Source organism: Channa argus, chromosome 14 (genome assembly GCF_033026475.1).
Source record: "Channa argus isolate prfri chromosome 14, Channa argus male v1.0, whole genome shotgun sequence".
NCBI lineage: Eukaryota > Metazoa > Chordata > Actinopteri > Anabantiformes > Channidae > Channa > Channa argus.
In genome coordinates this window covers 21,777,978-21,804,539 of record NC_090210.1, presented here as the reverse complement: position 1 = coordinate 21,804,539, position 26,562 = coordinate 21,777,978, and the positions used below count along the sequence as shown (strand labels likewise).

Genomic DNA, 26,562 nt, shown 5'->3' with positions numbered 1-26,562 from the left:
CCAAAAGGCGCTGGATAGGCTTCATGTAAAACACAGATCAAAAACATAAAAAAAAAAAACTGTATAACTGTGGTTTAAATAATAACTAGATGTAAACCTGATGTGTAAAATGTAGAATCGTTGGCGAACAACACTGCCGCTCTACAAACAGACTCCAACATCTCGTCCGTGCCTTTGCAGCCCTGCTTGCGTCTCATCCACAAAAGGGGACATGTGTTCCCTTGTCAAAGGCCCTCAGAGCCTCCATCTTTCTTTCCAACAAATGGACGTCACCAAGTGCAATCTGGTTTGAGAGGGTGTCCAGCTCATCCATATGTGCCACTGCGAGGATTCACACATGTCCATCTCCACATGTCTGGATATGGAGCAGTCTGAACTATCAGCCCCTAAGCCTGACTCCTCCGCTCCGTGTCTGCATCTGTGGTCCACTTCATTTTGAAATAGGTTTATTTACCCTCCGCTCTATTCGGAACTGGAGCCAGTGTTTTCTTTTTCTCTATCACATCTTTCTAAATACGTGTACGCACCTCGGGTTTCAACCTTTTGGACTCTGGCTCTGCAGCGCAATAAATGAGCTTGAGCCACAACTGCTTCTAGACCACTACCATTCTATTAACTGTTCCTTCACTGTGTTCTTTCTTTGTGATGATTACACACCACAGTGAACAATCTGTTGTTCTTCACAAGGGTTTATTCTCCGTCCAGTTAATTTACCTACGCATTTGAATATCGGCCCCCACCCCCACACCATCGTGCCCTGTCAATCAGGGCATTGTGCCCGTTTTTATTTGCGTCACGTTTGATGAAACCTCGAATTAAAACTCGCTTGGTGCAAATAAAAATAGATACATCAGCAGAGATTTAAACAGCGAATGCATGGAAATCTGAGAACAGCCTGACTTCCGGTTGCTCACAGTGTAAATGTGTCTGACGCTGATATGTTTGGATTCATTCTCACAAGAAGCTGTGTTGTTTTAACACTAGAAAAGTTTATGTATTGTCATTTTTCTTCCACAGTATTGATTAGGTCCACAAATAATTAAGGTCTTTATATAACAAATGGCTTAAATTGTGGTTTATCAGCTCTGCACACTGTCATAGGCTAATAAACTTATTTCACTGATGTCACATTCCGTCCAAATGTAATAACATTTTTAACTCAGTTTCCTGAAAATTCAGTTTGTATCAAAGTGTGTTTCCTAAACAAATTTTCAAACCCAAAATGCATTAGTTTGAATCATTAGTCAGTTTACTGAAACAGTTCCTTTCTGACGCAACCCTCCCCGATTTCACCAGACTTGGGACCGGCACTGCCTGGCTGGGGATGGGGACGGGGATGGGTGGTTTGGGGTTCGGTGTCTTGCGCAGGGACACTTTCACATGTGGGGGGGGGTAGAGCCACCCCCTCGTAAAATGCTTCTATTTAGTTCGCTATATTTTTGCATTTGCACAATGTCACTGTGCACTTGCATTGAGTGCAGTACACGGGCCACAATAAGGCCACTGAGAGGCGAAGTGACTGCGCAGCGGCTTGTGAAAAGGGAGAAATCCTGTTACACGATGAGCCGAAATCACAAACAACCGTCGGCGGCTGCCTCCAAAGCCACACACTGAGCCTGAAGCACGTTGGCCCTTCATCTGCATCTCAATGAGGAATTTGATCACGGCTCAGCATTCAAAGGCAACGGTACAATGCAAAGCTACTGGGGCCGCAGCTTTCAGATATGAAAATACACGTGGGAAACAAATTAAAGAAGGAGAAGGAAGAGAGACACGTTAAGCTCCAACCCAGTTTCTTCCTCTGCGTTGGTTGGTTTTTGGAGACTGGAAATTCGATGTTTTAAATCTGTACTTTAGGTTTTCTTCTCATTTCCTAACATTATGTAATTCTCAGAGGTTTTGTGTTCAGCTTTACTTTGTGACTTCGTTTTTCACTCTTCTCTTTTACAAAGTGTTCTGATAGATCCCGTGTGTCTGTCCACACGTCCTGACGGAAGCCCTGTGCCAAAATGTGTTGATACAATAAAGAGGATTCTACCATTAGTCAGCAAGTGTTGCCACGTTGGGCGTCACGGTGGAAGAGTGGTTAGCACTGCCACCTCACAGCTAGAAGGCCCCTGGTTTGAACCCCAGCCAGCTGCAGCCTTTCTGGGTGGAGTTCAGGTTCTTTTTTTTTTCTTTTTACGTGGAAACGTGCTGTAAAAAAAACGTGTTTCCACTTTATGTTGATATGGCAGCAAAATCATTAAATTACTTCCTAGTTTACTGTGTCATCTTTTCGGAGCTGGGATGTCTTTTGTCCACCAGGCGAGAAGGTTTACCTCTGAGACGGGACCCCTCACCTGACTGAGGTCTCAGCTCCACCATCTGCTTGATATGTGATGGGTACAGGGGCTCTACAAGTTTATTTTGGTAGAGAATTGAGGCATGGATGAGAGAAAGCCATGTGTTTTTTGAAAAAAACACACACTTGCACACACTTTCCCGCTGCACCATCCGTCACAGCGGGGAGTAGTTGAGTCATCCACGCAGCCTTTATCCGGGCAGTGCATCAATCACCGTCTCCTGATGGGAGCAGATGGCGTGTGATGGCTCAACCAGTGTGTAGACGTGTGGCGTGGTGTGTGTGTGTGTGTGTGTGTGTGTGTGTGTGTGTGGTGAGGGGCGTTGGAGCTGCAACGATTTGATGCCGGCCGACGCAAACGGCAACGCCAAGGCCGCCAGAGAGCAGCCGCCCACACATATCAGTGCTCAGTGGTCACTGGTGATCAGGAGCCAGAGAACCAGCTGTGCAACAGCAACTTTAGAAGGAGACGAACGAGGGAAGCTGATGCGAGGAACATGTGATTGATCAGTCAAATAGCAAAAACAGGCCTCGTGGTGAGTCAGGTGTCACAGAAGTTAGTGGGAGAGCTTTGGAGGGATTATTGACGAGCCAGTCCCCATGTCTGTCTGTGTGTGTGTGTCCATGTGATATTTTAACAACATTTGGACATTTTGTTATGTGGTAAGATGGTAGAAGAGCGTAGCAGAGCAAGGAGACAAACACTGGGAGAAGCAGAGGGGATTCGATCCGAGTGTCATGTTAGCACCAGCTGAACTTGGAAGTACTTGCATTGTCTCTTGACGTCCTCACACCACACAGTTCTACTACGCTTCAGAGGCCAACATTGTACTTTGTGATTGTAAACACTAATCATAATCCACAAATGAAAGATTTTCTTCATATCGACGATGCAATGTGTATCTTTTCTCAACATTTACCAAAATGGACCATTCTGAAAATATTTAGTGAGAATTTCTTTCTACCACTGCACATAGGTAACACTGGTGTCACCAAAAGCAGCCCTGAGATTTAATTATACAGCTGGGTGCAAAGACTTGCATCCCTTTATTTTCAAAGGGCAACAATAGTAAAAAAGATTTTTTTTTTTCATCAACATAATGTCATTGAATAGTACAAATGTTCTTTTGTCTTCAGAAGTAACAAAAATAGTCAAGGAGTGTATAACGAGGTTGAAGTAAAAAGTTTGCATCTCTCCTGGTAAAACATTTAAAATTGGAATTTCTGATTAGGGAACATTTGTACTTGGTGAATGTGCATCAAATATTATGTTGATAAAAACAGTTCTTTCTTACAATGGTATAAAATGTCACCTTTTTACTTCTTTTTTTGTGGGGTGGGGGGGTGGGGGGGGGGGGGGTGGGGGGGGCTTTAGACACTAAGACTAATAAACATGGTTGGGTTTAGCTACAAAATCCCCCTAAACAGTGAACAGACACCTGAGGGCAAACAGCAGCACTACCAGTGCAAACATACACGTACAGAGACCACTGTGTGTCTGGTTCGGGACCCTCGAGCTCCCATTCTTATCTCCTTTTCTGATGTGATTCAAAATGTGATTTTTTTTTCTTTCTTTCTCCGCCACGGATCAATTTTCTCCTTCTGTCAGACATTAGAGCTTTGAGGGCCCCCGGCATGTTCACCACAGCGGGTAGAAAAAGAACGGGAAGTGGTTCCAGGTTGGAGCTGGCGGGCTGGATGTTGCTGGTCACAGGGTGATTGAAGTTCTGGGAGGAGAGAAACCTTCATGAAGCTGAGGAGGAGCCTCTGGGCTTTTGAAGCAGCAGAACATGTACTCTGAAGTGTTGGTTTGTTTTGGCCTGAGGGGAAACTGAGGGGAAAACTCTTCACTGTAATGCATTTTTGATATCTAACAGATTATGTAATCGCGATAGCAAAACCACTGGGGCTAATGGTTTTTTCCTCTAGTGCACAGATAATATCAGTGATGCTGAGAACTGAATCATAGACGTTGTCCCGGTGGTGGCTGTAGAGAAGAGAACACACCACAGTTGAACAGTGGTCTGTGTTTTCTTCTTAGCAAACTACCAAGACAAGTACAGAGGCCGATATCGCTGCATCTTTTTTTGAAGCAGGATGTTCGGATGTGCTCTTCTTTCTCCACAGTAGATCGTGTGGTCTGCATGTTGATTTTGCACAGGTTTTTACTCCGGATGCCCCTTCTGACACAACCCTCACAACTTCTTGCCAGGCTTGGACACGAGTGGTTGGTGTTGGACAGTTTGAGCCAGGGAAACACTCTAACTGACCCGCTGCCACCAACATCTTAGTCAGTTTAATGAAGAACTCACATTCTATGTCTGCACCATTATTCCACATGGGGATCTCACACATGCCCACTGGCTAAGGGGAGCACAGGGGACAACTCAACATATATAGTGAACCTATAAATGAAATGTGTATTTTTGTATGAAAACAATATCCAATCTTGCAGCAAATGATCGATTTATGGTTGGAATTAGGCAGATACAGGATCCGGTCGGGGTCTGAGGAAGATCGAGCACCGGTGCAATATAGGACAATACAACAGTTGTTTTGTGCTTTTTAAACACATCCCCCATCTTGCTCTAAGCCTAAAGTCAGCCTTTTTTTTCTAGCCTAAACCTAACCAGACACAGGGCCCCGGACTCAGGGACGGAACTCGGGTTGTTGGCCTGATGGTCCCGTGCATTATCTAGCCGCACAACTACCTCGTGGCAGCTCCCTTTCTCTTAATTGAAGTAAAGAATTTAATTAAATTTATTCTAAAAAAAGGCGTTGCAACAGAACGTTGTTGTATAAGAATGTCATTTTTAGGAGACAGGGTTGTGCAATGTTACAACTCAGCCCATGGATCAGAGGCTTAGCGTGACAAACATGTCGCTATCTTAATAAATGTCAGAAAAGTCTGTGTTTACTTTATTTTTTGACCCTAAAACCAGAACTAACTTTGCATATTTTGTGTGTGTGTGATTTTGATGAAGATCATAAAATACCCAGAAGCCTCTCAACTGACTTTACAAAAGCGGGAAAACCAATGAATAATTACCAGATACCATTTCTTCAGTATGATTGTCGGTGCCTGATTTATTCACCTGTGTCTCACTAGGAGCCTCCTTTTCCATTTTCAGTGTGCCCTCTAAGCAGACTTTCCAGAGACTGCCTGTCTATGCTATCGACTTACCAAACATCTGATGTTGTTAATGCGGGCATCACTAGCAAATGCAATTTATCAGACTCCCTGAGCTTTCAAGAGCGCAGACCACACAGCACTCCGAAAATTGTAATGCATTTCCGGCACGAGGAGCATCTGTTCCACTTGAAATTCAATAAGGCATTTCAGGTCAGCCATTTCCTTACGGAGAATATTCAAGGCAAATGTTGAAACGCGGGGGGGGGAGGGTGCTGCCCGAGTGTAATCCATTACCACAACGTGCTTGAAATAGTTTTCCCAGGTGTAAGGGGGAAGAATTTGACACTGAGTGCACTCGGCTCGACGTTAACCCCGTCAATGTACCTTTGGGAGGAACTGGATCCAGGCCTCAACGCTGCATTTCACCGCTGCAGGTTCCTATAGCAGCAGCATAATGCTCATGGTGTCAGAATTACACGATCATTCATAGGGTTGGAATGTGCATGTGTCCACATACTTTTGGCCTGAGGTTAACCCTGACCCTGAGGTTTCCTTTCATCATGACCTCATCTGCAGTCAGCAGCTATGTGAGGTGCGTAAACACCCACTGAAACAAAGATAACGCGTCATCTTGCACGTGAAGAAATCCCTGCAGTCTGACCTGCAGGCGACGTGTGCCGCAGTATTCGCGTTTATTTGTGTGCACTCACATGAATGAAGCCTTTTCATGAACTGCACTTTAAGGCATGTAAGAGCCTCGGCAGATCATTCAGAGGTCGAATTGATCAGGATCAGGTGAATTTCACAGCAGTTCACGGCAGGAAATGTCAGGACCATTTGCGTCTCATTTGGCTTTTCCATCGCAAAAGTTCAATTACCTGATGGAGCATACTTCACCCTTCATGGAAAATCATGACTAAAAAAACATCAAATACTGTTCATTTCACAAGAGCTCCATGAGAGGGCAAGAGCCCTTTTGGACGTTCTGTGTCATATTGTGCTTTTGGACGTTTTGCATCTGTTTGAGGTAGATTTAGGTCCTGATGAGCAATGTCAAGTGCTCACATTTTAGTACTCACCGATACCCAGTACCATTACAAGTACTAAACACCTCATCAAAACCCTCATCAATTCATTGCAGTTAAGCAGAGAATGGAAATTCTCACATGCTCCTCTGCCAAAACAAATATTGTGATGACTGCTGTTCGATGCACTGAGCAGCTTTTGCCGAAAAATACAAAAAGAAAATGTCTGATGTGTAATAATCCATTCATGGCTTCACACAATAAAATCTCCAACCTCCCTCACACTCCTAATGACAAGACACCAAAAGAGCTCCAAAATATACATTGTTTACATTGCGCTCAGATTTAATGCAGTTTAAAGTTTGACCCAGATTCTCCAACCAAACTGAGTCAGACTCCTTTTTCTAAAATCCTGCAGACAGTCTGACTGTCCAGCTGCTCTGCACAAAGGCAGCTAATGGCACAGGCCTTTGTGTGTGTGTGTGTGTCTGTATCTGTGTGTGTGTGTGTGTGTGTGTTCATGTATGCGTGTGAGAGTCCTTGCATTACTCAAGCTGTGGAGACATAAATCGTGAGGACTCTTTTGGAGACAGTGAGTCCCTATAACAGAAATCAATGCACTGTAGTGTAGACTCATGGTTTAGAGTTAAAGTAGTGCTCATGGTCTGGTTACATTAAGTCTTACATTAAGAGCACGGATGTAAGTTGATGTGATCTATAGAAACAAGACTGCGTGTGTGTGTGTGTGTGTGTGTGTGTGTGTGTGTGTGTGTGTGTGTGTGTGTGTGTGTGTGTGTGTGCATGTGCCCATGGAGCCTATTTCCAAATGTCAAGTGTTTATACAATAAATGTCATCTGGCTCAGGGATGAGAAATCAAAGGGCTCCTTAGCCTCAGCTGCAGCCGATACAGCACCAACAAGAAAACGACTGGGCTGAGAAAAGAGGAAAAACACTTCATTGATTTCCGTTTCCCCGTCTCCAACATGTCTAAAGAAGCTCGAATCCCCATGAGGTGTGTAAAAGGAGCACCGAATCTTGTCTTCTCTCAGCGAGGAGACTTTGGAAAGCAGCAGGAGAATCTTTGGCATCGAGCGACCGTCATGCTGCCCGCCTCGCTCTTATAATGTCAGCGGATACAATGGGGGACGCATGTGGTAGCGGCAGTCACAGCAAGATTTTCTGGCTCAGCCGAGTCTTCAGACAGAAAGTCTGAAAGTCTAAAGTCTGTTTGACCTGTTTGACCAGGTGAGAACATAACATTGGCATCAATTACCAATTATGGAACGAGGTGAAATCCCATTAATTAAAAAGAAATATTACTCGGATTTCAGGTTCACTGCGTGTTGCCAAGATAAATGTCACTGGAAGTTTAGTACATTTTTGACATTGACCTACTTACCGCTGTAATTCCACGAGTTTAATTTAACTCCACGAGTTAAAAGTTAAGTTGCGGATTTATTACATTTTTCTTTACTTTTAATGCGAAAAGCTGTTGACAAATTCTTTAAGATTCTTTTGCAGCTGCCTTTTGAATCTGATATGCAAAAGTAACATCAAACAAGCCTGAAGATCCAATCAAATAAGTGTTTCAGTAGTTTAGCTTTGAGGTCCAGCTGCCTTAGTGCTGCCTTGATCGCAGTGAAACCTATTTACTCTACATTCAGGCAGCTGTAGTTACTATTCGAATTACAAATGAAGTTTTTCAACTCAAAGCATTTTATTAACTTATAAAATGTGATTTATGACATTAGGGTCAAAGGTCAGAGACCATTTACACCTATGGGAAATTATGCAAACTGCATGTGATAGGACTGTGGGAGGATGCAAACTCTTCAGAGGAAGGCTGCTCCAGCTCCTCCGAACGTGAGGTGTCCCTCTTCTCGATGCTGCCTCCCCAGCACATTGCCGCGCAGAAAAGGGGCCACACCCCAACGGTCTGAGAGCCCATCTGCAGGAGCTTTATTCAGGTGTTGAAGGACACCAGCCTTCTGGCTCTGACCTGTTCCGCACAGGGCATCCGTGTTAGCCATTATCATCCAGCTGCAAATCCCAGGTATTTGTAACTCTTCACAAACTCCACACAGCTATTGTTGATAGTCAAAGCTGAAGGTGGTTGGAGCCGCTCGATGAGACGAAGTCCTGGACTGGACTGGAAGTCCTCCTCCTGTCCAGTCCTGATACAGCCCACGATAGCATTGTTGTCCAGGAGAGAGCACAGTCCCCTGCGGCCAGAGCTGGCTCGAGCTATTTTGGTGCCCTTGGCGAGATCAAGGTTTGGTGCCATGAAATAACATAAATAAAAAAAGAGTTTCTGTTCGGGTTTTGTGCAAATATGTAAGAAGTCCTGACAGCTCCAACAATATGAATACACTGCAATAGAATGTAAGTTGAGTTGCAGTGTGGGTTTAACTCAAAGTCGGCCCCGGTGACACCTTTTAAACATAAATGGAAATGGTGCCATGCTCAAAATTTGTACTTGTGTTTGGTAAAAATGGACCTTGTAAGAAAAGATCCAGTAAAGGAGACAAGGCCATCTCCAAACAGTACTGAAACCCTGAGGACAGGTTCCGTCATTATCGAGAAGTTGTAAGGTTTGTGTTCAGCGTCCCTGCATTAGGTTGTAGGAGGAAGGTTTAAAGAAAAATAAAGTGCAATGTGCAGTTTCCACATACTCAAAAAGAGCCCACTTTTAAACAGACTGGAGTTTATTCAAAGTGCATGTAGATGAGCCACAGTGAGTTTCCAGGAAGGTCCAAAAACTTGAGGAGGCTTTGACGTGTCGCAAGATTCTCCTGCCTTCAACCTGTGAGATGAATTCACGCGATTATGAAGGAATTCTGGGGGAGAAACGCTGTGAGCTGTGTCTCAGTCACACGATGTGGATCCAAAACTACAAAATGTTCTTATTCCAACTAACAGTGCATCAAGGGCGGAAACTCACGGACGGGAGAAGACAAGAAGACCTCAGCAAACTAAGGGAGTTCATGTTATTTTGAAGATTCCCTTCTATTTCCAAATAAATAATAAGCTACCACAAAAAAATCCTAAGCAACACTGCACTTTTCCATAAATGTGGAATAAAGGAGGATTAGAATAAAATAGAATAAATAAGTAGAATAATTATTAGTTTGAATCCTTTGTTTTTCTTGATGTGCTGAAGCAGCTGCCGAGTGGTGCAGGTTCTCTTCTCTTTCTCCGGTAAAACCTGCTCCTCATGCCCTAGTTTCAGTCTAATCCCTACACAGCAGCGACTTCTCTCAGATGTGTGTGTGTGTGTGTGTGTGTGTGGGGGGGGGAGACAGATTCTTCAGCAGGACAGCAGCTCAACTCTGCCCTCTAAGGAGAGAAACATGCTGTCATGAGCTGGGCCTTTATTCCTATTGCTGTCGTTCGGGACAGTTTTTGCTGTGTCTCTCTCTCCACCTCCCTGTGTGTTTTGTGTGGGTGTGTCTGAGCGATGGACCACAGGTGGTGTCCACAGACTGGGCTGCTGGAATTAAATGCCGCCACACGATTGGACAAGATTGTACCAAAACTCCACTCCGTGCCACAAACCGTGGTTTTAGTAATCATGTATCTCTTTTTTGTTTGTGTTTATTTTAGACTATTTCTGCTCATTTTGTGACTTTCCAACAATACACATTTCTTCATTGACAGTGGGATTCTGTACGTCCGCCAGCTGTGACTGCAGGACATCTCTCCACTGTCAGTGTCCTACTGTCAGACATCCACGATGCCACTCAGCCTCCTTGTGGTACAAAAAAATGTCACACTTCCTGTATTGATCAGAAGATTTACCAGCTTTACATTATCCACACAGACCCGCTGATCTGGGTAGTTTTTTTCTTAGAACACAGGGCATAACACCGATAGTACTACATGGCGTGTATCTCATGTTCTCAAATACCCATACCTGCAAGTACTGAGGAATTTGAGTACTAGGTGTTGCAAAGTTTTCAGGCCTCAAACACACAGAGGCTGAAACTGATTTTCTATTTTCTCTCGGCTTCCTCTGGACTGTGGCATTAGCACTTTCGAATTATTACTTTATTAAGCATTTCCCTTGTCCTTAAGTGCAGCACACTTCCCAGCAAAGTACTGCACTTTACTGCGTTTATTTGAGAACTATATAGTTAGTAGCTACTTTTCAAATTTAGTGTAAAAATACAAAGAACAGTATAATAAGACTTTATTGACCCCTGTTGTGAAATTTAGCCAGTTACCCAGTAGCATGTAAACGGATTCAAAATATTATTATGGGATTGATGAGACAGAATAAGGTCGTTGAAATAAGCTTCGTCATTACCAGCTGCAACATTGAAGGGACATTATTGCATCAATAATTATAATCCAATAATCATAGTCATTGATGTGAACTGAGCAATTTTGCTTAAACAGTATTTTCAGTTTTGGCACTTGAAGTTGAACTCAAACTTGAAATGTAACAATTTTAAGCAACGTTTAAATGCAGCCTCTTCACAGACGACTGCCTTCAAGTCAATACTATAGTTACATGTGTGTGTCATATCTTACAATAGACACACTGTTGTACACAGCACAGAGCTGACACTGATGTTGTCGACTCTATTTCTAAAAATGCTTTCATGTAAAATGTTGTGACAAAGGACTTGAAAGATAAAAATATCTGGGTATCCAGCTTTGGGTTTGACTTTTACAAAATGCAGATTGGATGGTACATTAAGGCGTTAAGATCCAGCCCGCTGCTGCGGGGGTGTAGAGCTGTGCATCCCTGCAGGTGATCAAACACACGTCGTCACTGTAGGAACTAGCTTCTCCTTCGGTTACGCTCTTCCATCCTCTCCACCTCACCGCCTCTCGTCTCTCCTCTCTGTGGAAGGTGACTCATTGTTTTCAGAGTCCCCTCCACTCGCAGACACATTGATTGGAGTCGGTTTATTTCTCGCTCTGTGCTGTGGGGCTCCTGCATCCTCAGCTCATCAGCTCTAATGTCACCCACCAGCTCGCGGTGTCGACCTGTCAAATCCGGCCGGGAGACAAAGTCTAACAGTTTGCTGAAAGCCAGAACTCAAACGCTCTTCAGACTGTACTTTCAGATTTGATCATTTTCTATAAATTAAAATAAGAATTTCTAAATATCCTGAAAGAGTTTTTTTGAAACAGCAAAAGCCGAAACCGAACTCTTCCCATAATACTTAATTTTAAAAAATAGTAAATAAAATAATAATTATAAATGGACAAAATGTCCGCTAAAGGTGTGACATCTTCATTTGTAGTCAATCGATCGCTTTCATCTGTCCCTCAGTAGAGAGGGTTCTATGGGCAGGTGTTGTGATCTGTCTTTGTGAGGAACTGGTTTCAACCTGAATGGGGTAAAACAAAAAAACCTGAACACCCACATCGAGTTGTTGAAATATTTCAGTCTCTATTATCCTTAAGAAGAGATGAACATTTGTACTCCTGCAATATTCTTCATAATTCCCTCCCACTGTCCCCAAGTACAAAGATGCAGTAAAAACAGGAATCGTGCTAAAACAACCAAGCAATATTTTCAAGCAAGACAGTTTTCTGTGGTGTCTCGGAGAACGTGGCACTGGTTTCCTTGGCTTGATGGTTCAGTTACTGTGAAGGGCAGAGTCCCTTGATCCCACATGAGAGCAGCTACACAGCAAACCAACAAAAGTGAATGTTACCACTTCAAATATTTTACCCAGGTAAAAGTACTGAGCAGATTACTGACATCTCACTTACAAAAGTATAAGTACTCCACTAAGAAAACGATAATAATTATGGTAATTATGAATGTATGTTAATTAAGAACAAGGGTCAAAGGTCACCACTTTATTGGTAACCAATAATGATACATCAGCGTTTGTTGCGTTTATTACTGCGTATATTAATTATTAAACATAAAGGACTGTTCCATACTGCTCTCTCTGAATCTTCTTTCTTTTTCTCACCAGCCATTGTGCTCTTTCTGAAACTTTCTTCTCTGCAGAAGCTCGCATCTCACACTTGCACTTTCTCTCCTCCGAGCCTCCCGTCTCACCTTGATGTGAGCGCTGCTATTCCTGGCCACCTGATGAAGAACAGGGCCCAGGGCGGAGAGGCAGGTGCTGCGACGCCTTTCATGTGTGACGGAAAGAAAACAACAGTTTGGTTCTCTGTCGTTAGTTTTTACAGCAGAAACTTAATGTGTTCTGCTCTACAAAATGATTTGAAGGTGACCGAGTATAGATGGAAAATAGCGTTTTTATATCTTAATTTTTAAACAAATTGTGCGGCTGTTGCTAAAATCACAGGGGATTTGTTTTGGTATTTCAGCCTAATGATGGCACTTAAAAAAAAAAAACTCTGAACCTTTTATCTGTTTACGTGTAAATTAACTTAGTAGGGAATAAAACACCTGGCCACAGAACACCTGAGCAGCCGACCGTCTAAACACTTATGAGCCACTGAAACTGGGGGTCTATGATTGAAAATGGCGGTAATTTTAGCGTATTTATAATCAAACCGTTCAATTACACACAGAGCACAACCGATGAAAGCTGTGTCACCGTCCAAATACACACGTACCTGACTATACCACCACTTAAAGGGGCGAGAAAACACCTTAATTATTCACGCAAACATGTCCATGCAACCTGCGCAGCTCCTCACGACGCGCTGCTGTGCCGTTCATCCAACAGAGTGGACCTGCTGTTCATCAGATGATGAGGACGTTCCGCTGGAGGTTAAACTCCGGCAGCCGCTCCTTTCATGACTGTGCTGCAGCTCACCACAGGCATCTGTCTTCCTCCCACACAAGCCTTTGAAGTGCAAAGTGAGGCTTTGACAGCACTTTTCACCTCCACCTCTGGGCAATGCAGACAGAAGTGAGTGCAAGAGTGTGTGTGTGTGTGTGTGTGTGTGTGTGTCTGGATAGAGATGTACCAAGTGGGAGACAGACTGATTGCATCTTTTGAGAGTTTGCTATTAATAGCCTGTCCTTTTTACACAAAGGATGTATCACAGGTCACATTTAAAGTGCAGGTAACAAGAAGATTAATATGTATTTGCTTATGGGCAATTTCTAATTTTGACTGTGCAGCACAAGCAGTGTCATGTTCAGCTATGGATGTGCAAAGTGTTAATGAAAGGCAGTCACCTCTCTTTCATAACAGTGCAAAGGGGGGTTTTATATTTTCAGATCTACCCTGTAATTGAGATTTACACAACCTGCATGAAAATGACCTTCATTTTGCTGTGACCTTGTTGGAGTTTTTTTTTTTAAAACTGTGTGTAGCTGTGGTACAACGGCTGATTTTCCCATTGATTCTCAGTGCTTGGCGACGACTCCTCAAAACGAAAGGAAACAAAACAGATCGATCCAGAATCAACGGGCACCGCATTAGCAGGAGGAAGCATTGACATCATACTTGTAGACGACATATGATTCACGTACAGTCAGTGTTTTCTCATCGGGCATCACTATAGTGAGAGTTTGGTTACGTTTAGGCTCAAAAAGCAGAAATAAAACATTAAAAAGACACAGCAGGTTCACCATGTTAAGTAGGAATGTCCCAGCGTCGGATCGAGTTTATTCTTGCCTTTTTGTACTTGTACTTCGAAAACTTCAGTAGGTGGAGGTGGAAAAATGCAGCTCTGCTGTGCTAAAGTCTTAAGATCTACTGACTAACAGTCATACTCGTTTTTCACAAGAACAGCATAGTGGTTATATAACTGGAACGTTACCTGGAGTTCACTTTGTTTTCCAAAGTGATTTTTCCCCTCGTATTCCTGTGTAGACTCTACGGTCCATGCTGTCCATGTTTGTCCATCGAGGATCTCACCCGACCTTGGTGCCCTGCACTTCCTCTGAGCTCAACACGTTTATTAAAAAGTGACCAGGAGCCCTACGGAAGAAACTTCAGGAAGGTTTAACTTTATGCAAATATACTCCGTGCTGGGGCAGCCAGGCAAGAGATGACGCCAATCACGTGCAGAAATCAAAGCACGGGGTCCTTTCTTATCCCACGTGAAGGAACTTTAAACAAACTGGAGGAAATGCCGACTGTTGCAGTTTCTGGCTTCTCAGTTCTCTACAGTGAGTCCTTAATGAGTTAAAGGGGCGTAAAAAAGAAGATGTGAAAACTGCTGACAATGTTCGTGCGTCTGGTGGTGGCGGATACATCAGAAGGCAACTGTTCAGTTGAGGGACAGAATATAAATTTCCTTCTCTGCCATGCAACTCACCCCCAGAGGCCGGATACTGACAGCTACTTTAAACCTGTATGTGTGAATGCACCCTGAAGGTAAAATTACACCTTTATATGTGGATACACGTAAACATCAACAGAGGGGTGTTATGGGTAACTGTGGGTTTGCAGAGGCCGGAACACTAACTCTGGCGGAGTGGAGGAAAAACAGAGCAGGGCAGAGCCACAACACAGACCGTGACGTAGTAAACCGAGACCACTGCCATCGGGTTTTCTCAATGCTCTGCATAGCTCTATCACTTTTCACCCACTTTCCATTCACATGCTGATGGGAGGGGTCCAGTGCAGCTGTCCTGACCCATCAGGAGCAAGTAACTTGTGGTTCAGTATTTTGCTTTAGGACACTTTGACATGTGACATGATAGGATATAAAAGGCCTTTGTCTTCTGAGTCGCCCCACTAACAGCTTTTCCTCAATTTGGTTTAAAATTCATTCGTATCAAGTAGTAAACTCATTTAAATTTGGTTTGTGCTACTCAATTCAACTCAACTTTATTTATATACCAGCAATTCACAACAAATTCGTCTCCAGGCACTTTACATAATAGAGACAAGACGATACAGACATTTAGGGAAAACCCAACAAATCCCCCTTGAGCAAGCCCCTAAAAAAACCCCTGTCATATTCACTACAGCCACTAGATGCCACTGATTTTCCACACGGCTCACTGACATTTCCAACGCTGCCACTCTAGTAGTAGGTGACCTACTGAAGCACAACTATGGTTCTGAAAACAACTGATACACTGGAATTAAATATACTTTTGAGTATCTACTTTGAAGTTCACCTTGAGGAACTTGATAATAATAATAATAATAATAAGCACATTAATGTATTAGTAGGGGACCTGGTGGCTCAGTGGTTGGGCAATGGGTTGGGATGCAGAAGGCAGCAGGTTCGAATCCCACCCCACCAGGTGTGACCCAACCCAGCCACTAAGGGTAACCTTAATGTCCCAACCCCAGATGAAATGGGAGGGTTCCAGTGAAAAAACTGTGAGTTATATAGCCAATAGATTCCTTAAAGGGGAGTAAATAACAGCTAATACTACTTATGTTATTGTGTTTGGTATTGTGTTAGTAGAATATGTGAAATATGGGATGGAATTGGGTGTTGGAAATTACATTTTTTCACTCTGAAATTTAAGGAAAGAAAAGATCCAAAGTAAAGATTCTAAAGGGATGATGATCGCCAGCAAGCTACAGTCCGGTGACGGAATATCAGGGAGTATATGTCATATTTAAGAAAGAAAAAACCTTTACTTAAAAAATAAGCTGTTCTTGACTCAAGGTTTGCTACCATTAAACTTCTGGGGAAGATTTCTGCACCCTGTCTCGGCTGTTGGTAGTTTTGACTGATCGACTGATCAGGAGTCTTCCTGGTAAACTGCGTCTGACTCACCGCACCAAAACATCCCGCAGCAGCCAGACAATCAGCAGCCTTCATCCAGCTAATGGGAAAACTGTGACTGTTTATACGTTTCGTTGACTTCACCAGTTTTCTGATCTTTGCACGCCACTGCCTCCAACACTGAAAGAACAATAATCAATAAATATGTCTCCACTCAGTAAGTAAATAGTGACTTTGATGAACTGATTCAATTTTCAAAATGTACGTAACACAGGAAGGTCAGACTATATATTTAGCATATCGCGCTCATAACATCTCCCGTAGTGTAAATGATGAGTTTTTATCTCTCGTAATGCATGTTGAAAATGTCATTGATCACTATTAACTCCATAAAATCAATATTTCTGGTCAATACAGTGGAAGTGGCCCCACAAACAAACAACACAAAAAAAATGCCAATACTAGACATGTATCTGTAATCATTGGGCTCATTAGTGCCGATACAGAACAAGTTACTTTCTATTCAAGCCTGTGATTCTCACCAGACCACAGGAAACACGGTTTGGCAGGTTTATGTAATCGTACACCTGCTTTATATGTATTGACTCTAGCCAGTGGCAGGTATTTGTTATCAGCGCCATATCTGTGAGCCACTAGGCACCTGGATCCGCAAACTAGCAGGCTCAGCGGGTCAGTGTCCTGCAGAAATATGCACCACAATGTCACTTGGTTTGGCACAGAAAAAAAAAACACAGGCTTATGGTTAAGATTAGACACAAAAACAAGAAGGTCGGGGAAAGATCATGGATCTCAAACAGGATACAAATCAGCGTCTCCCTCTTTAAAGTTCTCTTTTTTCCTCATCTGCCCTTCCTCTCCAACTGCTTCGGTAAAAACATTTTGTGGATGATGAAGTATATCGCTAATGGGCAACTCTGCTGCCTGTCATATTTACTTCGGCTGCTAAATGTCGCCTGTTTTGCGATAACTATGCGCTGATAACGGCTGATAACTCACTCTTAGGGCTCAAGGTCAGATTAATTGTGTGTAGATTAAACACGCTGAATCAGCAACAGTTGGCCTACGCCTGTCTGCTAGTGGGACAACTCTGATTGGCTGTTGGGCCAAAACACTGCACAAGAAGAGACCAAAGTATTAAGAGCTCCAGTACGAATTATACTGTTGTTGTGACTTGTCATCAGATATATCCTTGAATTAGTTACAGACCATCTGTGGAGAATCTGTGGAGTTTCCTCTGATATCTCATCCTCTCACAAAAGCCCAGCATGTGCAGTGCTGCATGCTCATTGGCTCTCGTCTTTGCACTGCGTTCTAGCGCCACTTGTCAGCGTAGATGAAGGCGGCAAGTGAAGCAGCAGCCGGTTGTAACATCAGCGCTACATCCGTGACCTTGACTTGCTGTGTGACTGTCTGCAAAATTAAAGCCGACCAACAGTGATCTCATCTTAGCTGAGTTCGGTACAGGACTGATTGTACTGTTCCGCACCAAAACTGCAGTGACCCATGTGTCTTCAGACTTCATTTTTACTGTTTTTTTTTTTTTTAATTCTTCACTCTAACCATACAGTACATTGTACACTTCATATATTTTTGTAATTAGAAACAACCGTGAGCCTGAGCAGCAGGTTTTCATTGTTGATGGGCATAATCCCTTCACCCACACAAATTTAAATCCACATTTACCTCTTCCTATTGTTTTAGTTACAGCGAGAGCACCGAGAAAATGCGGTTTATCAGCTCGTCATTATAGTCTTTATACAATCTGCAACTAAAGTGTTTGTCTAAAGTTACATTCCAAATATTCCAAAAACACAACTAGAGATAAAATAAGTAGAAATTTCCAAACACCCTCTTTCTCTTCAGCTAATTAAATGACCTTTCACCCTTTATTCCATTGCATTAAACATTTCTGTTTAATGCTGGTGTTAATCCCCCTCCCTTCATTGTGTTAAACCAGTCACACATTCACATTAGGCTGAGTAAAATGTAATTCTGGTTAAATGATATTAATGTTACTATAAAAAGGCCCCTGTGCTGTTGACAAAGAGTGAAGTGTTGCTCACTGCTGTCTGACTAAATCTGTTGTCTGGTCAGTAATGATAATGTGCCCCCACTCCAGCAGCTTTATTTTAAGCCCATGTGCAGATCCACCGCGGCCACACTGTGCAGCTGCAAACCCCGCGGACGCCGCTGCATTAGTGTAATTACACAGACCAAATGATTTCTTTATTTATTTGTCTGCCGTCAGTCATTTGACTTTAACAGACACTTGGCATGCCATCTGTGAGGCCAAAGCTTTTAATCACCTGTAAGTCCATTGGACGGCCCAGCGAAGGTCATGAAAGCTTAAAAAGCACAACTAACACACTTTCACAAGCATTTGAGCATCGGCTCTGAGGGATATTTTCAGTTACTTTGTGGGTGATTACGCTCTGTTGACAACACGTTAGCCATTAGTGATGGTGCAGGCTCATTTGTTTCCTTCATTAGACGAAAGTCTGTGTACGTGTGTCTACGATACACATCCGTTGGCCTAATGAGATTAAACACATCATGAGTGTATATGCATTTAGCATGGCCTACCTAAACAGGTTTACTCAGCCCACCGAAACACAACTAGTGAAAATACTGTAAGGAAACAGAGGAAATGGTCCCAGCTTGATGCCAAGATTTATAATCTAGTCTTTGCAGCATGCAAGATCTTACTGTACAAAGTGGCCATGGTGCTCTTTGTTTTTATTATTTGGTTTGAAATGACCCTTCCTGAAGTATCAATTATGTTCAGAGCACATAAAAACAATGCATTAGACTACTTTTGTAGAAATAATACTAGATTGCAAACGCTAAATAACACACATGTCCAACAATTATGTATTTCAGAGATCGTTGTATGACAAACACTGAACATTTATTGAAATCCATGTTCTACAATTATGCTGACAACAAGTAATTCCACAGAAAACGTTGGGATGGTAACCAACAAAGCACGTTCCACAATCATATTCCACAGAACACGGTAAGAAACCGTGCGCCTCCACAGCAACACACTCAACATTCCACCACTACCTCGTTGCTGTCGTCTGTCCGTTACCTCAAAAAAAAAAAAAAAAAACCTGCCCAAAAGAAACATCGTTTCCTTGACAACTGGTTAGGCCAACTTCAAAGGCAAAACACTTCAAAGGCAGTTGTGTGATGCCATTACTGACGTCATCGATACATTTATACCTACATTTCTTCGTTTAAGGCACATTAGAGAAAACAACCGTTGGCTCATACAGTGGAGGTGAGTGGGGGAAAAAAAATCTAATCTAAGCTATTCATATCTCATATTCAGATCATATATTTCTTCGTAAGAGACAGCGTCCGCATTTCGTTGGATAGTCCACAGAAAATGACCCGTGCTTGGCTTAGCGGTGGAAAAAGCTGTAAAAAGTGACTCAGATGTGGGCAGAGGATAAATATTGAAGAGATTGACAGCAAACTGTAATCCGCCCGAGAACAGTGCTGCAAATTGTCATTTCAGTGGCGTAATATGCAACAAAAGAAGGTGCTGCAATATTACTATTAAAAAAATCCTCTTATTTTCATGCACAGTGCGCCAGTGTTTCTATAAACGATCATGTGCTTACACGGGACTCAGTGTGAGACCAAAGCCACGTGAACGTGTGTTAAACGTGTAGTGAATTCCGTAAAGGGAAAAACAGAAAAAATGAAAACAGAAATTAATAAAGGCTTTCAGTCCAACTAAGCCCAATCATACCGGACCGCGCACCTCGCTATGGGCAGCTATAATTAGCGTCCCCCCCAGCACCTCCGGTCTCCGCGTGCAGGCAGCATATGTTGAAGTGAAGCGGGGGAGTTTTGGGAGCCGCTCTGCCGCAGCGCGCGCGCGCGCGCACAAACACACTCACTCACACACACACTTCCGTGTTGTCTGTCACCGTAAAGCAGGAAGCACTGTAGTAATGTGTGGGAGTTAGTGTGTCCCGCTGCTGTTTATCTACAGGTATGTCCTCCTGTTTCATGACTGAAATGTCTCACTTAATGTCTCTTCGTGTGGAAACTCGTCGCACGCTTGACACTTTGCCGACACGTTAGCCCGTGCGGCTAATTCCTCCGGAGAGACACTGTTTACACGGATGTTCGTTAGTGTCTTAGCGGGCAGATTTAGCCTGCAAATGAGGCTGTTATACAGCAAAGTCCCAACTCAAATGGCTGCTAAATGTGTCGTGTGATCTCATAAACAGGTGCTTTATTGTCACAGAGTCGTCATTCCGATGCCAGGTGAAGCGAGACGCCAGGTGAAGCTACATGGAGGCTAACTAATGTTAACCCAGGACCAACCGGTGCTCAGCATACAGAGGAACTGCGGAACATTAGCACCAGGATGCCAATAAGTAAGCTCAGTGTGTGTCCGTGTGTTTGACAGTAGTCGTCAATGGGTGTGTTAATGTTTAGGACGAATAAACACCACACGTCAGCGTGTGTGTGCTGCGTTCATTGTTGCAGTCTAAGTAATAAACGCCAGGAGAGGATTGGAAGTTAAAAGTCCAGTGATGCGTTCACTGTCTGTGATTTGGTGTGGCATTTAAAGGCATCTGTTGTTTTCCTGTTACCTGTGGACTTTTTTTTTTTAACATTTTGGTTTATGGCCTACATTGATTAATAAATGTGAATCTGCCATTAGTTGCTTGTAGACCTGGAGGTTCGCAGCTTACGATCACAGTTGGAAAAACAGAAATGTTCCAATTTGCAAAGTTGGATCCGGCTTCCTTTTGAAAATGCCAAAATAACCTAGTTACCCAAACATTCTTGGCAAAACTTGTACATTCTCATTTTGATTGTTTATAATGAATTAATGTCAAATCATGCTATTGGCAGGTTTATGAGGGTAAGAGTATTTGCGTCAGCATTAAAAAAAATCTGCAACTGCTGTCAGTGCTAAGACTATTGTTGGTAAATGTGGTCATTGATTTTGAAGAATTGCACAAAGCTGCTGTAACCATCAACCACAAATTTTAATTAAAACTACAATGCTAGTGTAGCATTTGCTGTCACTGTGCATTTTATAAGGGTGCAGCCAAACCACAAGTGGCCAGGTGAAATCTTCATGTCAGTTGCTGTAGATTTAGTTAAAGTTTAATAGCTGGACTACTGACTATAGTAGCTCAATGCTGGTGAATTCAGTTATTTCTGCTTGACTGGTGCATATTGTAGTTTATCTAGCCAGTGTTAGCATGATTCCCAAGAATTTCTATGCTGTGGCTTTTAACGTAACTTCAAACAGACGTCAGGGAGTCTCAGAGGCACTTTGACAAATGGGTCACTTCACCAGAGTACACCAGAATGCTTTTTCAGGCCTTTTGAGTTATTTTCACACAGAAACTCTGGACAATGCCCGGTCAGGACAACGGGAGGTTGTCCATTCCAGACAGATTGTCACCTGTGGAAATACTCCACTTGATTTCACCAAGGGTCAGTGCCTGGTTAGAGTGTGCATGATGCTGCGGTATATAAACTACACACAGCTGCAGGATGAAGTCTAGTTGCATTCGCTTTGGCCATGCCGCCTTTCATGTACCGCTCTGTGTCTCTAATGGAAACGGCAAACATTTGGTTCTCTTCTCATCGTGGTTTTGCTAACTTTGTATTGTCAGAGATTCAGAAACATTTCTATGGATATTTGCAGTTCAGTAACACTGGATTGTTGCTACAAAGTTAATGGATTTTATTATTTATATATCAAACTTGCAGAAATCTGCTCCAAACATTAAAAAAAAAAAAAAAAAAACCCTGCTGGGAATTTCCAGGGAATTTGTTTCTAAAGTTGAACTCATGCCGCACAGGAAAATAAGTCATCTGGAAACTGATGAAACTGTGGAGGATTCGCTTCTGACTGGTGTTATGTTGTCTGTCTGGTGTAGGTGGAGTAGGTCAAACCTCACCGGTTGAGTTAGAAGTCTTCATCATTTCCCTTGTGATCTTCCACTCCCTTTTTCACACACCCTGTTACCATTTACAATGGTAAATGGTCTACAATTATAGAGCACTTATCTAACTATTGGCACTCAAAGCACTTTACACTGCTTCTCATTCACCCATTCAGACTCACAATCACACACACCCATAGTTGACTCCCCCAAGTTGAGCTTCAGTGTCTTGCTCAAGGAAACTTCGACATGTGACCGGGCAACATAGCAAGAGCATGATGACACTGAAACCCAACTTGGTTTCTCCCGGTGAGCATTGGCCAGGTGCATAGCAGCTCCCCCATCGATGAGTGTGCGTGTGATTGTGAGTGCGAATGGGTGAATAAGAAGCAGTGTAAAGCGCTTTGAGTGCCAATAGGTAGAAAAGCGCTATATAAGTGCAGACCATTTACCATTTACCAGAGGAGATGCAATCAAACATCCTACAGTTCTCTCAGCTGCCTTCATCATTCGCTCTTCATTTCTCTGCTCTGCCTTTAACGTCTGTATTCGTGAACACACACTCAGTTGTGCATAACAACAGATTTGACATACTGCAAAATGTGTGTGTACATATGCTGTTATGGGGTTTCTGTTTTTGAGATCTACTCCCTTGGCTGTCTTCTTGCAGCGAATGCTCTGGCAAGTATCCAGCTGCTGTTTATGGGGAACGATCTTCTCCAAAAAACACAGTTGGGTGATAAAACAAGTACAGTGAGAAATCTAACCGGGCTCCTTAAATGTTGGATCAGTTGCTGATTGAGGTGTTATTTCAGACTGTTGATGTGTGTAGATGCTGGCATTGTGCTGCAGGCAGTGTGTGCAGCTTCAGGGACTAAGCATCTCTGCAGACCTTGTGTGCTATGACATTCCTCCCAGTAATAAACTGCCGACTAACGTAGTAATGTGACGCCTTCAACGTCGATATCTGATGGGCTGGTGCAGCAGACTGGCAGTGTGTGTGAACATGTTTGTAGCAGGTTGTGTTATTGAAATACAGCTAGGATTCAATTAAGTTTTCAATCTAAAATGAATGTGGATGATATCAGACTCTATTCTTTGAAGTGAACTGGTTGAACTTTTCAGGGCAGTCGTGGCTCCTTGTGGTTTGCTGTCTCTTCTGAACTTACCATTCACATCTGGGAGAGACAGACCTGGGAAAAACAGCCTGCACATTGACCTGCACTTTGTTCATAGCAACATCAAATGCGCCAGTGCTAATTGTGGAAAGTTTTATTGAAAAACCACAACCACTCACATCTTCGCAACTGCCCTTTATGTTGTTGGCGTTTTCTCTGCGGTAACCTGTTACCATGACTTCTGCTCATGTTGTTTTAATAGGGGAAGTGAATGAGGAAGAAATGCCATTGTTGGTCAAGACTGATTAGGCCCTTGCTCAGCAAGTGAAATGGAATTGGGCAGAAACTGTGTTGCTCCTGATAAAACCCTTCAGTGTAACGTGACAACAGTTGTCACTTAGTGTGGTTGAGTTCCACACTGACCTGCACTGATTTGCCCGAGTGCTGTGTTTAGTATTGCTACTTTAATAAGTGACTTGTGTGTGTGTGTGTGTGTGTGTGTGTGTGTGTGTGTGCAAATTTACTGCCCTACTTCGGCGCTCTCACTCACGGGTCTGTTGTGGTCTAGAGGCTCTCATTATCCTCAAAGTGTTAACCACCTCAATTAAGTCATTATGTAGGACAAACCTACTGTCGCTGCCATCACTCGTGTGCACTCTGCTGCTGAATGAACAGCACAGATAAGCACATCTCTACACATGTAGAGATACATGGATATAAGATTGCCTGCTGGAAAATTCCCTTTCACTTTTTCCCTGTTATTTTGGTGAGAACACCAGGTTTTCCTTCCTTGGCAGGAAGCTATTGTCACTGATGGTGGACAGTATCTTCTTCATTCCGTCCTCAAAGAATTATTGTTTCCTCGTTTCCCAGTGGGACTGTGAGCCTGCAGAATTATATAACCTCCAGTTAAAGTGACACTTTCTGTAACTTTGATAATTACAAAATGGGGCTGTTGGACCTGGATCTGTAGCCCCATAAGATCAACTTTTCAATGTGATCACCCATCCTCTGGTTTTCCACCAAGTCCGTTCAAGGATTATGGGCCCAGATGTAGTTTCTTTTTACCAGTGTGTACTACAGTGTCCCTGAGAGCCAACGCCACTGTAATTAGAGAAAACGCGTGCAAATAGACAAAACGCTAGCAAATTAAAAAAACAACTTCACCAATTTGATAACACATGCACAGCATTTAGAAGCAAGGCTGCAAAAAGCCACAGAACAACCAAATAACAGTAAGAAAAGTAAAAAATACTGCTGTTGGTTCGACTTTAGTGCAGGAATAGGATTGTTCTCCTGATGACTATTGTTATTGATCCTGGTCATCACTTCGACTTCTCTGGACAGCTATGACTTTACTGTCTTCAGTCTTAGACTGATGTGGTTCTAAAGACCTTACTGTATGTACTTTAAGTTGGACAGCAATATTTTGAAGAGTCGAAGAAACACGGTGTGAATGTTGCTTTAGTGACCTTCGTGAAAGGGCTCAGTTTTCCTGTAAAAGACAGACATTTTCTCATTGAAACTATTCTGAATGAATAAAATCAATTGCTAAATCACATCTTAAAGTATCTAAATAATTACAATTTGTCACAGACATGAACAGTGTATGTATTGGAAAAATATTTATATTAATATCATGACAGATTTTATTCCAAATATACATGGCCAATGGTACATTTGTGCCAGTATAGAAAGAGCATTGAATTTCCTTTGTGGTGGTCTTCAGAGGTCGTCTGCAGATACCCTTTGCTTCATAGAAATCCAAAGACTTTGGATTGTTGCTGTTTATGCAGAGCTGTATGGTTGTGTGCAAAAGTTACTACCCCCACTTTTAATTGTATGTTATTTGTGTAAGAACGTAATAGGAATCATCTGATAATGGCGGGTTTTAGTATTGGGCGCAAACATCCTTTTTAAATGACTGTATATCGACGTGTACAGGGATGTAGGTGGTGCACCACCCTGTTCCCTGTTCCACCTGCCTTACAGTTTGCACCATTACTGATGAAATGCTGATTCCCCCCCCCAAAGGTTCATTTGAGAAAAAAAAAAAAAAAAGTTATTTCATTAGTTTTGGTATGTTGAAAGTGCCTTACGTTCAGATTTTCTGGATCACCTGCAGCAGCAAGGGTTCTGTGTGTTCACGTCTTCAAAATTGTGCCTGATGAGAACCTAGTCGCCCAGCATGCATATGTGCACCAGGTGAAATACGAAGGCGTATTTTGGATGCAGAAGGAATCAAAGTCAGTCAAACCCAGCGGGCCTGTGTTGTTTTGATGCTCCCCTGTCTAATTGTATGAATGCAGTTGCTTCCTGTGCTCTTAGAACTGTTCCTCCCTCAGTTGGTGGCAGTGATTTGTATTAATAGTGGAAGACGGTTTGTTCTGCAAACGAGGATTTGGCCTAAATATAACTTCAAAGGAGATGCACCTCCCTCTGTTTCTTCCGCTGGTCACATCTTTGCAGAGGGAAGCTTTCATCTTTGCTGTGTGCTGTGTGGCACTCAGCATGCTGGTTTTCTGCACTTTTTGAAGAATTGTAGACATTTTATCGTGTGTGTGTGTGTGTGTGTGTGTGTGTGTGTGTGTGTGTGTGTGTGTGTGTGTGTGTGTGTGTGTGTGTGTGTGTGTGTGTGTGTGTGTGTGTGTGTGTGTGTGTGTGTGTGTGTGTGTGTGTGTGTGTGTGTGTGTGTGTGTGTGTGTGTGTGTGTGTGTGTGTGTGTGTGTGTGTGTGTGTGTGTGTGTGTGTGTGTGTGTGTGTGTGTGTGTGTGTGTGTGTGTACAACTGACAGGTGTTGGTACAGAGATATCATGCAGCAGTCCTGTAGCAGAACAACACTATAAAATGAGTACAAAATAACAGCTTTACACAAAATTTAAAACAGTCCACATTTGCAGATTAACCACTAAGTATTTGTGTTTCAATTATGATGTACTGAATGTAAGAGAAACATTTTGATAATGTTGTTTCATTTTCTGAAAAACACCTTTGATCAAAAGTTTGTCACTCATGTTTTTTGGAGCATTTGAAATGAGGAAAACAAGTCTTCGCAAATTACTGAAATAACGAGTACTGAAATGTTTCAATCAGAATTAAAATATTGAGCTGTTACCTTGTTGAGCTGGTAAAAATAATGAACTTTAATAATTGCATTTATCACCAAAGGTATGCAGATGGCCCCAAACCACACACATTAAACTGTTGTTCCAGTTCTTGGATCGGTTTGAAGTCAGAACTATTTGCACACGAGTTACAGTCAAAAGAAAACATAATTACAATGTTTGCAGTTTTCTGTTCTTTTGCATAAATTGGCCATAAATTATTACATGATCTTCACCAATGTCATAAATATCAACAGGCACAATATTTCTAAGCTAATAAAACACAGTCTTGAACTTG

At 42.7% G+C, this 26,562-nt stretch overlaps 1 protein-coding gene and 1 long non-coding RNA gene across 3 annotated transcripts in view; one reads left to right on the top strand and one right to left on the bottom strand.

Annotated features, from left to right (window-relative positions):
• Window positions 1-11,895: 11,895 nt before the first annotated feature.
• Window positions 11,896-14,487, bottom strand: LOC137098972 (uncharacterized). Its single transcript, XR_010910691.1, has 3 exons — window positions 14,217-14,487; window positions 12,443-12,607; window positions 11,896-12,143 (listed from the first exon to the last, which is right to left on the bottom strand). It is a non-coding gene; the product is annotated as an uncharacterized lncRNA (long non-coding RNA).
• Window positions 14,488-19,963: 5,476 nt separating this feature from the next.
• Window positions 19,964-26,562, top strand: part of efr3a (EFR3 homolog A (S. cerevisiae)) — an 84,638-nt gene continuing 78,039 nt past the window's right edge. The window contains exons 1-2 of one of the 2 annotated variants that reach the window (XM_067529160.1): window positions 19,964-20,118; window positions 20,377-20,509. In XM_067529160.1, the coding sequence (XP_067385261.1) occupies window positions 20,500-20,509 (10 nt within the window). In that variant the 5' untranslated portion in view covers window positions 19,964-20,118; window positions 20,377-20,499. Of the gene's footprint in view, window positions 20,119-20,359; window positions 20,510-26,562 lie in introns of both variants that reach the window. The other variant, XM_067529161.1, reaches the window with a different exon arrangement.